This window comes from Platalea leucorodia, assembly GCF_965183815.1.
Source record: "Platalea leucorodia genome assembly, chromosome: 1".
Taxonomy (NCBI): Eukaryota; Metazoa; Chordata; class Aves; order Pelecaniformes; family Threskiornithidae; genus Platalea; species Platalea leucorodia.
The window spans coordinates 47,848,738-47,861,272 of record NC_138823.1 but is presented as its reverse complement, the minus strand read 5'-3'; the positions used below and the strand labels follow the sequence as shown (position 1 = coordinate 47,861,272).

Below are 12,535 nucleotides of genomic sequence, written 5' to 3'. Positions count from 1 at the left end.
TAGTGATACTGTCAAACCAAGAAGTAGCAAGAATTTCAGAAAAAGTGGCTGTATTAACCTGCAGCAGAAACTAAGTATTGCAGTTAGGTTTAGATACCAACCTCAAGGTAACAGACAAAGAGATAAATACACTGTCGCCATCAGCATTTCAGTTGCAGACCTTTTCTTTGTTAACACTGAAGACTTTATTTAATCTTCAGAAACCAGGACAGTCCTTAGCAACCCTTTTCTTCTAAAAAGGCATCTGAAGGAGTGTTGTGTCCAACAAAAATGTAATGGAGAATCTAGTTGCAGTCTGCAAATCTGAACTGATGCCGCAGGCATCCATTTGCCTGTGACTGAAGAAACTGTTTTGCCATCACAGAACATGTGATGAGATCTTCAACAATTACCTTCCCCGCTCCTGGACAGGCATTTCAGTGCAACAAAAGTGTCATATGAAAACTGCTTATTTCAATGGATTTTGGCTTCCACAGTTGACTGCAAATATAGCCATGATTAGCAACACATGTTTAATAGAGAGAAAATATCATTATCCAGGAGTTTAACTATAAACTTGATGAAAGCCATAAGATACAATGTAGAATTTATTTTGGATGGAGAAATTTTGTGAGGTTTTGTTATCACATAAAATGAATTAATGAACATCACAACCTATAGATGAACAGGCATCCAGAACCTCTTCCTAACACTATAGCACTGCCAGGGGAAGGACCTGAACTCTCACAGCCGCCAGACCAAGTCCTGCAGATCAGACTTCTGCTGAACTCTGACCCACCAGGCATATCCTTCTCCTTATGGGCAAAGTACAGACCTAAAAGAATATCCAGATTTTGTCAAAACCTAAAGCATGCTGAGGTGTCTTGCAAATTATGACCAAGAAATTATTTAGTTCTTAGGTTCAAAATACATTCAAACATATGCTGAATGTATGAATGTTGCTTTATGAATGGACTTTTCTGACTCTGCTAAGGCACACCTATTTCCCAAGGCACACTTGAAAGAATGTAAAAAAACCTTCTATTAATACTGTACCTGAAAACCAGTCTTATCATTCACTTTAGTGCCATGAAGATTTGTTTTCATCTTTTCATTCTCAATATGGGCATGCTTAGCAGAAGGCCCTGAGTACAAGTTTTCATTGCAGCAGAGCTCACCGTAACATTCACTGAAGAGGTTCAGTGATGCCCAAGAGACACCTGCTCTCCTGCTCATTTAATACATGTTGCTGACCACTGACAGACTGAAGTTTAGGAACATAAATACTAAGTTAGGAATGATTTGCTGCAGACATTGATTTCTTGGTTTTGTCCCCTGAATCTACTAGATGTGGGGGTTTATAAATAGAAAAAAGGAGAATCACTGTTTGCTCCAAGAACAATCTTTCCTTTTTGTCTCTATCTAAAAAGCAGAAGTCTAAGGGTAAGTGCATCTTTTGTCTGACAGGCCACACTTAACTGTTACAAAGTTATCTGACAAGTTAAAGTTTTCTTTATTTCTACAGTTGCCAGACAATTTTCCATCCCTTGTATTTTCTTCACTGAAAGGGTAGTCAGGCACTGGAACAGGCTGCCCAGGGAAGCGGTGGAGTCCCCATCCCTGGGGTTATTTAAAAGATGTGTAGATGAAGTGCTTAAGAACATGGTTTAGTGGTGGACTTGGCAGCACTAGATTAACGGTTGGACTTCATGATCTTAAAGGTCTTTTCCAACCTAAACGATTCTATGATTCTATTAAAATATCTTAGAATCTGTTTGGAGCTCTGAATACCAGATTTTTCTTTATGAATCCAATCCCACTGCCGTTACTAGTTTAGAATGGTGTCTAAGTAAATCTTGAGGAGTTAGGGTATTTTTTTAGCTGGAAGGTTTTTTAAAGTGAATGTCCCTTGCTTTTGGGATAAGAGCCTCTGAACTAATACGTAGCTTAGGGGTGGGCAACTATCCTGGAAGACTGGCATCTACTATCAGCGTTCCTTTGGGAGGAACACACAGGAACGTGCTTCTCATCTTTGTCTCCCTGTATTATAAGCTTATTCTTCATGTTGACAGGAGACTGGAACAGTTCCCCGTAAAGATGCTCAGTAGCTTTCCCATACGGAGTCCTGCCAAGGTTGCTGTATTTGTACACAACACTTGTTCCTTACAGCTTGAGACAGGCTTTAGTCGATGCGTCGCCTATGTGAGATCACGAATAGTACTTCTATAGTGACAGTATCTACACAAATAGATCATCTGAACACAAGTCTTTAAATTCACTGAGATCTGAATGCTACAGATATCCTTACTAGCCACACAGTATCCAAAGCATTGTAAGGCATTTGAATCAAAAGAATTTTACTAGCAAAACTTACACTGGTAAATGCGTCACAAAGCCTCCTGTGTCATGAATCTTATTGGCAAAACTATGCAAACAACAGATCTTCCATATTGTTGGAAGTTCTGACAAATCTTAAAGAAATTCCCTTGATCCTGAATACTTTTAAAAATGAAACTAAAGAAAATGTCAAAGCTAGATGCTTTTGCAGTTTGCTTTCCCTTCCCCACCTCTTTTTTTTTGTTGTTTGTTTTGGATAGAGGTGGTAAAATGGAAATGTTTCTAGAATGCTTCAGGGTGGTCAAATCTGCATTTTCCCCCTAGGAAATTCCAATCAACTCTTCTTTTTGATTTTCAGACTGTGAAAAGTCAAGAAGGTCCTTTTTTTGTTTGATTGCATATCGGATGCCCATGATGACAGGAGGTCTCTGCATCCCAAGCTGTGTTCTCCCCAGCTGAGTCTCCTTTTCCTTAGGAAGCTGAGGAGAAGGAACACAACTTGCTGCTGTCTCACCCAAGCTATGACTGGTTACCTTTTCCACTGCTTTTTTTCTTTTCTGAGAGGAGGCAGCAGTCAGGGAAGATAGGAAGAACCAGCTGTGGCATCAACTTCTATTTACTTCCAGCTTCAGTGCAAACTGTCTGTTCCCATTGAACTTGGCAGCTGATAATATTTGCTCAAAGTTTATTGTCTGCTTTCCAAGAATACAGCAAGAAGTGTTGACTACTAAGTACTAGGCATGACGGTCTTTAAAGAAAATTTCAGGAAGGCAGCAAATATGATTGATTTTGTGTTCTATGTTTGCTCTCCTCACTCTCCTTGCCCCCAAGGCTCGCTGTACTTTCTCTTCAAGTACAAATCCAAACAATTACACCGTCGCAGCTCTGTTCCATTTACTGCTCAGCAGTTACAGACTCAGAACCTCCATATTCTTCTGCTATAAAGAAGAAATTATAGTGACCCCAGGCCACAATGTGCCTTCAAAGATCCTCTCCTTTCTATCTCCTCTTTCCATGTGAAGGTGATGCGCATCAGGCAAAGAGTGAACAGAAAAGCCTCACACAGGACACGCCGGCAGCCAAGACAGGTGCGTGTGATGCTCACCATGATCCTACAGCACTCCATTTGTAAGAGGTACACCCCGAGTATAAATCATACCAGGAGGACTTTGTTTGAGAGGGAAATTCCTTATCGAGGAGGCTCTGCACCACCTGTGGCCTGCGTTCTCCCTGACAGGACAGTCCTAGGTTGTGTTGCCAAAGCATGGGCAAGAACAGCACGGGACCTCACGGGAGACAGCTCTGTTCTTTTAGGGACCCATGGGATTTGTAAATGAGCTGCACAGACTGTTGCAGGTGTTGAAAAGGGGCATTTTTGCTCAAGTACAGCATTTGAGGAGGAAGTTCCTGTTTTTGCAGACACTTTGCCCTCAGTTTGAGTGTCTTAGTAAGATTATTTTTTTTAACTTATCTTAATTTTCCCTCTACAACAAGGTGGCTCAAAATCCAGTGAAAGATTTCCCCTCTTGGAAAAAGAGTTTGGAGATGCAGATGCAGATACTTGAAGCTCCTTCAAGTGCTAGAAGGGGGCAGGGTGACGGAAAGCCGAGGAGCAGCACAGCCCAGCCAGCTGCAGCAGCCTCTGGAGATCCAAGCTGAGAGGTCTGGAGCAGTCGGCGCCGGTGTGTGTGAGGCAGGGAGCCTGGTAGAAGGGGCACTGAGGGGCCAGGGGCCATGGTAGCAGAGGATTCAAGAGAAGGGGCAGGCAGAGGCGAAGCTCAGGTAGGTTGGATCTGGGAAAGAGCCCTATCTGGCAGAGCTGCCTGAGAGCAAGGAGGAGCATATGAGGCAGACTGGTAAGGGAAAATGAGTAGTTTGGATGTTCAAAAGGCTTTGAAGCAGGGGATTCTGAGAAACTGAAGTTCTGGAGCAAGAGAGAGCAGGAGGTGGGGAAGGAGCTGGAGGTATTGGGACTATGTGTCTCCAAAGGACATAAATCAGCAGGGGCTGGCAGGTTACAAAGCAGACTATCCCAACTAGTACCTCCGACCAGGACACTGGCTGGCAGGTGAAGGGGAGTACTTGCACATGGTACTTGGCACCCTTTCTTCATCTACAGCTGTTGGAAAGACAGTTGCCCATAAGAAAGGCCACTAAATGCTCTTCATAAATTATATTTCTCCCAACGAGTACTATAACTGGGCCAAGAAACTGGCTATCACCTATGCCACTGCAGCTCTCGAGGATTTTACCAGCCAGGCCATATGTGTCTTTAAGAAGGCTCCCAAGGACCGCCCTGACCCACAGCAGTCCTTTTAGGACAACGGTGCTGCCTCTGACCTTAACCTGAGCTGCAGGCCTCCCTCCCTCTTGGATACTTGGATACGTGTCCCCACTTACACCTCACCACTAGCCTGTCTCCAGAGGAAAATGAATGCACATAAGGCAAGTAAGGCAAGTAGGTGAGACTAACTAGGATTAAACCGACTACAGGTCTGTGGTTCACTTCCCTGCAGCCTCTAATGTGTCAGTCTCCCTTCTGCAGCTCAGCTGAGAGAGTCCTGGCACAGGTACAATTTCCTGATATTAATTCAGGCACATAAGACCTGATCCAAAGCCCACTAAAATAAACTGGAGCTTCACGTTCACTTCATCCATATCGTAATGCAAATGTTAATAATTCACATACATTTTAAGGTATGTTTTTTATCCGGACATTCATTTGGGGTTTGAAATATTTCTCAATTGCACTTAACCATGAGTACAAATTTTAGTTAAAAATCCAAATATTGGTGTCAGGATCACAAAGGGACAGGCAGGTGGCTGTTACTAGAACACACAACAATGTGTTTCAGTGAAAAAAAAAGCAAATTTTTTTACAACCACTAAATACGCCCTCCTGAGATCCTACAAAAATCTTAGCAGAAAAAGAAGTTAAATTGAACTAGTCTGTGAGATTTGTAGACAAATAGTGTATTCAAGAAGTTAATTATTTAATTGCCAAGGGAGGTAACCAGTTTCTTCAAATTTTTAATCTCCTCTGTGGAAGGTAAAACAAACTGGGTATATATGTCTTCCACATAAACGCTAGCAGCTCACACTGTTCATCGCTTTACATTTTCCTTCTTCATCAACAGTTACCACCTTCCTACTGAGTGAAAACTGGTCGTATCATCTTCATCACCTGTCACTGTTTAATTTGCTGTCACTTTCACTAATATCACCTAACACCAAACAGTCTGGATGACACGCTCTCCCCACTGAAATTAAAGAAAAACCTCCACAATCAGCTTCAGCAGGACCAGAATTTGCACTTCTAATCTCCTCAAGGTCTAGTAGTCCAGGGAACAAAAGTATAGAAAAACAGCTGGGTCTGTACATGCTGGGACTTTGCTGAACACAGAAAACAGCACAGCCAGGCTTAGCCTTCTTATCTCTTTGTCTTTTTATTTCCCTCCTTTCTCTTTTGCTCTTTAATTCTGTATTTCCTGCCTATGACTTTTGCCACCTCAGGTCACTTGGTTGATCCCTGTCCATTTTTCCTCCCCCACATCCGAATAGCTTTTCCAGAAACTGAAATACTCAGCTGTTATTGACAACAGATGCTGTTTCTGCCAAGAATTAGGTTTTTTTTCCTTTTGTTTCATTCCCTCTCTTCTTTTTCTCTGCCGGGGTCTTTTTTTGTTTTGCTTGTCTCCTTTCTGTCTGGTATGCTATTCTGTCACTTTTCTCCCTTCAAGACTGTTCTTCTCTCCCCTTTTCCCTCATTTGTACTTCCTTGCTTCCGCTACTTATGCCCTGTTTTTCCCCTGGAGTATCTTAATTCCTTTGTTTTTCTGCATTTTCCCCTCTCTCCCAGCTTTACTTTCCTCACTCCCCTCTGCCTTCAGGTACCTGATGCAGCTGTAGAGACATCTAACTGCTGCTCTGCCTGCAAATCCTGGGAGGAGCTGACCGGCCCAAACCACTGATGTCGACAGGAGCTGCATGTGTCCTGCAGCCGACAAACACCTCCCAGGCCATAAGGGGCTGCTTCTTCCCACCCAGCCTATCTTCTCATGTCTGTCTGGAACAGAAGTCATTGTAAATAGTCACAGGCGAGTGAAACCATAAAATCATGGCAATGTTCTATTGAAAGGCAACAATATTTAGGTAAAACATTTAATAATCAGCCCCATCATTTAAATATTTTTTCTATAGTGCTCCATTCCCTGTCTACAGCTATATTGTGCATTAGCACAAGCAAAATTCAAGTTAAAAGCTAGGCATTTCATAGCAGTGATGTGTTTTTAACCATTTTCATTGTTGCAAGTAAACATGGAAGCAATAATAATTCTCACTAGCTCACTCATCTTTAAAAGTGAAATTCTTTCCAGCAACACAGGAATGCTCTAACACAGAACTTTTTAAAAATTGAAAATACATACCATGTATTGTATAAAATATATTATATTACATGATAAAGCACAGAGACATTTTAATCAACTCAGTACTCTAGTGAAGTCCCGAGAGTCAAATAAATAACCGGAAGACGAACATTCCTCTGTCTAAATGCATTTTCTTCCCAGAACAACAGAAAACATGACACAGCACAGAATTATCTGTGTCTCTCAGGGACAGACAAACATCATTTAAGCCTAACGTTCAGGGTCACCATAATGGGCCCAATCCACTCCATGCTGAAATCAACTGGGATTGTTTTTACTGATGTCAAAACCTGACTGTGCCTCAAAAGGCTTTAAGAGCGGCTTGTGTGCTGAGGCCCCACTGTAGGTGAGGATCACAGAGGCCAGAAAGCTCCAGCCTTAACCTGAAACAGGGAGATCAAAGTCAACAGAATTACTAACTTGCTTAGAGTGGAGCACCTGATCAAGTGCCCAATCAGAGCCAAAACACCCACCCGCCGTAGTAAAGTCCTAAACCTCAGACTGCCCGGCAAGGTTCTCAAGTCAGGAACGTCATTCCTCAACTTTTTAAATGATGATCGTTTAGTTGCTGTACTTTGAAAAATAATTTTACAAAAATGCAGGAGGGCGTTCAACTGTTACCTTCCCTCAGGAAATTTCATGAAGAAAGAATCTGCTCTCCCTGCAGGTAAGGAGTGTTTTTCACTGTGGCACAAAAGACAACCCGGGTGTCTTCTAGCCCCAGCATCACTTGCACTGCAGGATCTGCAATTGTAGCACAAACTTTATAAATAACTCTGCTCATAGTGCACAGACTGGCTCTTATGATCCAAAATCGTTTTCCTCCAGCCCTGACAACAGCAAAAACTTGTGTTTGTCAGAAAAGCAAGCACATGTGATTTACCACATAAAAAAACAAGCTTAAAGAAAGAACCAGTGCTATTTTACAGTTACATTTCAGAAGAGAATCACCATATTTCGAGCTTCCCATTACACTCATTTTGTTTAAGAAATGTAAGTAGCCTCATTTCCAAAGTACTCCAAAGTGGTAGTGCGCGTATGGATGTGCATGTACGTATGCGTACACACTTTGTTTTTAAGTAGCGTGTTACAAAAAAAAAAAAGTTCTTTTTAAAAACGTTGAAAAGTTATTGGCAAGTTATTCTGAGCGCGATTCTCCTCATTTCTTAAATACGCAGTCAGCAGGTGGCTATGGCACTGTGCTGCTTGCATTTCTCACCAACCCATACTGTACTGTGCAGTATATATAATACTGCACAAGAGGAACAGTTAATCTCTTTCTAAAGACACGTGAATCTTTTGTGAATGACCTTTCATTAAACTTTAAATTCCAAATTACCAAGGTCACCATTGCTAACAGAAAAGGTAATCAAAGTTTTAAAGTCCTTTTCTGTGTAGTAATTTTCATCTATTTGCACACATACCTAACTGTTAGTTACTTTTAAGATTTCCTTCTGCAAATTAGTAACTTAAGAAACTCTTTGCAGATTTTCTTCCATAAAATAAAATTTTACTGAATGAATGTCAACCTGTCATTGCAGATTTAGAGAAACTATGAGTAACAGGAAGGATAAGTCTGGAAATCTCCATAGTCTTGGGTACGTTTCTTTTGTTTCTTTGTTCATGTTTAAGAAGGCATTTGTACACTTAGGCAGCCTGATGAAATCTTAAAATGATTAAGATTCAAAGACCGGCCTTCGTGACCTTTATGAATTCCCAGGAGTATCATCCAAGACCCAAAACGAAAATATACCACTTGTATTCTGTATCACAGAGCATTTCAACATCTCCAACATTTTAACATTTTTGAGTAAGTTCTAATGCCTGCTTATAAATAAGAGCAATCTAAACGTTTTTGCTCCCATTTCACCGCCACTGAAGAACCCAATCGAGAGAAGCTAGTTACAACACTGTCATTAAACACACGTCAAAGTTGAGAAGGTGATGGTACGTTTTCACCCACTGTGGTTAAGGGTCTCTGAAATACCACTGCCTGCAGAGACGTGCAGACCTACTACAAATAAAAAATGTGGTGTTTGTGGTATTCGGAGTCCCCCGTAAGTCATTAAATAAGTGCAGCTTAGAATCTAATCTAGGTCTACTTAAAGTGCAATCCTTTTGTGTACACTCCCGCTCACAGGGAAAGCCAGCTCCCAGCACCAGGGGTATCAGATTCTTGCAGCATCCATGACACTTGTAAGCATTCAGTGGTCAGAACACCACTACATATCCCTCAAATGACATGGACCAGTGAAGCTGGAAGGTATCTTCACTGAACCAAGCCGGCTGGTATCTCAGCAATCCACCAGGACACGAGCCCCGGCATGCCCCCGGCGGCGTGCAGAATCTCGCCTGAGAAGGAGGTGGTTGGCTTTGCATTTTTGAAAGTCAACAGTTTTGAATATTGAAATGCAAAGGGTACGCACCAGCTACAACAGCGGCGTCTCAAAAATACTTTACACTGCAAAATGCTGGTATTCGTTTTTTACTGTAGGATTTCGGAGTGAGATTCAGTTAAGACAGCAAGGTGATAAGCACAACAAAACACTAACAGAGCGAGCTAGCCAGAGCTAATAAAAGAAGGCACAGTATTTTCAAAGTTAAATCATCAGGATACCTATTACATGAAGATACAAAGAATCCTCTGCGTTAATGCTAACAGAGCGTATTATCTAAAATATATAATAACGTACTAGTTTTTCTTGCTGCTGTTAAGTCATTAATAATATCCACCTATTAGTTAAAAAGCTGAATGATACAAAGTGTGCTTTGATTTCTGCGCTACTGTGCCACTGTACTTGGAAGATGGTATTATCTTTCCGTTTTTGAATGAAATGAAGTATAAACATATTTTAAATGGAGAAAAATAAATATCCCCTTCATTTCGGGTATATTTACTGCTCATTAAGCTACATGCTGTGCTTTCAGTTCCTAACACCAACCTCATATTGTCAATCTTTTGACATCATGATTCATTACCTTATTAAATGAAAATAACTGACATGTCATAGATGTAAGGACTATGAAGTCACAAGTTTCCACGCACAACACGGGCATCACCCGAACACCAGTGATACCAAGGTGTGCACGAATAACGCAGTTATTTCTCGAAATAATTAATTAGATTTAGGACTTGGGATATCACAGCTTAAAACGCCCTGAAGATGCAACTCCTTGTGAAGGAGTAACATCGCGGGGAAAATAAATAAATAAATAGGGCCTATAATAAATAATTACAACAGGTTCCCAGAGCGCGGGCTCCCACCGGCCCGGCGAAGCCTCCCGCTCACACGCCAGCCCCGGGGACCGGGCACGACGGCTGAGGGAGCTGCGACCGCCGCCAGCACGCCGGGAGGCCGGGGAGCGGGGCGGGCCCGGCCCGGCCTCCCCGGGCGGGCAGCCCAGGGACCCACCCGCGGCCGCTCGCCCCGCCGGCCGCCTGCCAGGAGGCCTCCCGCCCTCGGAGGCGGCCTCCGCCCCCGCCGCTGCCCTGCCGGGGGTCCGGCCCCCCGCGCCTACCGCCGCGCCGCCGGCGAGGCGCCCCCCGGGGCCGCCCCCAGCCCGGCCCGGCTCTCGCCGCAACGGCCTCCCCCCCGCGCCGGCGGGCGGGCGGCCGGAGCGGGCGCCGCGGGGCGCCGACCGCCACCGCCGGCCGCAGCGGCCCCGCCGCGCCGAGGGGAGGGGACGAAAAGTTTGGCGGTGCCGGGGGCGGGCAGCTCGGCCCCGCCGCCGCCCTTCAACCGCCGCCGCGGGCGGGTTCCCGCCGCCCGGCCCGGCCGCAACCGCAGCCGCCGCGCCGCCCCCTGCCCCCGGCCCGGCCCCTGCCCGCCGCCGCCTCGGCCCTGCGGGGACTCCCCGACCGCCCGCGGCCAGAAGCCGCCGAGGGGGCGCCTGTGAGGGAAGGCCCCCCCCCCGCCGCCCCCCTCACCTGCTGGCCAGGCTCTGCCGGCAGTGCTGCCTGAAGGGCATCAGGTGGTAGTTCATGGCGTCCAGCAGCAGCTTCTGGCAGACGGGGTCGGTGCGCATGAAATCCACCGACTGGACCCGCTCCACCAGCTCCGGCGCCGGGATGAGGGCGAAGCGGAGGCGCTTCATCAGGTCCGGGGCGTACTGCATGCGAGTCTCCCGGTCGTGCTCCAGCCAGAGCACGGACATCTGGAAGAGCGCCAGCTCCGACTCGACGGGGGGGGGCAGCGAGTCGAGCAGGGCGCGCATCTCCTCGAAGTTGAGCAGCAGCACGTCCTCCACCAGGTACTTGTTGGCCAGCTTCTTGGTCTCCTCCAGGCCGTGCAGGGCGGCGATCTTGCACACCTGCTTGTAGTTCTGCACCGAGATCTGGTCGTTGAGGAACTGCACGCACAGCTTGGTGACCTGCGGGATGTGCAGGATCTTGCTGACCGACAGCACCTCCTCCACCGTGTCCAGCGAGAGGGTCACGTTGGCCGTGTACAGGTACTCCAGCACCAGCCGCAGCCCGATGGACGAGCAGCCCTGCAGCACCAGGTTGTTGATGGCCCGCGGGCTGGCCAGCAGCTTGTCCTCCGGGGAGGAGGACGGGGTCCCGGGCTCCTCCTGCGGCTGCGACGGCGGCGGCTCCTTCGGCGGGCCCCCCAGCCCGTCCTGGGCGCCGGGCCCCAGCCCCAGGGCGTGGGGGTGCCCGCCGCTCCCGCCGCCGCTGGAGAAGAGGGATCGGAAGTACTGGGAGCAGGAGGCCAGCACGGCCTTGTGGCAGTGGAACTGCTGGCCCTGGGCCGTCAGGGTCACGTCGCAGAAGAGCTGCTTCCTCCAGAGCAGGTTGAGGCCGTGCAGCAGGTTGTCGCTGTGGCTGGGGTCGAAGGTGGAGGTCCTGTCCCCGGATCTGGACATGGCGAGCGGCCTCCGGCACACCTGCCTTTTAAACCCTCCTCCAACCTGGGCAGAGGGGTGGGGAGGAGAGCGGGGTGGGGGGGACACACGGGACGACACAACAATAAACACACAGAGCTTTAGAGGCCCGGAGGGCGCATCCCGGCCGTGTGCGCACGGGCGGCGGGGGAGCGGCCGGGGGACGGGCTCCCCTCTGCCCGCCGAGCCGCCCCCCCTCCCCGCCCCGGGCACGGACGGGCTCGCTCCGAGGGGCCGCAACTCGGGAGGGCTGGAGCAGATTTATTTTTTTGGCCTCCCCCCGTACACACCCCCCCCCCCTACACACACACACCCCTTTCTCCTCCCTCCTCGGTGCAAACCGGGCTGCTCTCCAGGGGAGGAGCGAGGAAGCCGGGGACGTTTTCAAAGCTGAGCCACCCCCCCCCCCCCCCCAAAAAAAAAAGACAACAAAAAAACCGAACCACCAACCACTCAAGCAATCAAACACACACAAAATAAGCCCCCCCCCCCCCCAAACTCCGCGATGCCCAGAAGAAGTACTAAGTGACTGAAACTCTGCCGGGAGGGCGAGCAGCCTCCCTGCCCGCCGCCAGCCCCCGGCCCCCTCCGGCCGCTTTGGCAACTCGGCGGCGCCGGGACCCGCTTCCGCCCCGGGGCCGGGGGCGGCGTGCCCGGGGCGGGGGCCCCGCCGCTGGCCGGCACCCAAGTTGGGCGCCCCTTCTCCGCCCCAGCAGGAACGGGGGGTTGCAATACTTCGCGCCCCGGAGGATGCGCGGGGGGGGGGGGGGGGGAGCGGCAGCCCCCGGCCCGGCGAGGGGCCGCCCGCTGCTGTCCTGCCCGGCCCGCTTCTCCTCGCAGCAGACGGCGCCGCTGCCGTAACTCCGGTAACTACGTGAAGTTCAAGTTGGGGGAAGGACGGGGGAGGC

At 47.9% G+C, this 12,535-nt stretch overlaps 1 protein-coding gene across 1 annotated transcript in view; it reads right to left on the bottom strand.

Moving 5' to 3' along the window:
* KLHL14 (kelch like family member 14) overlaps positions 1-11,609 on the bottom strand; it is a gene marked incomplete at both ends in the record, with an annotated part of 60,498 nt that extends 48,889 nt beyond the window's left edge. Inside the window, one exon of the mRNA XM_082321950.1 lies at positions 10,672-11,609. Within this exon, the coding sequence (XP_082178076.1) occupies positions 10,672-11,609 (938 nt within the window). The remainder of the gene's footprint in view (positions 1-10,671) is intronic.
* Positions 11,610-12,535: the final 926 nt, after the last annotated feature.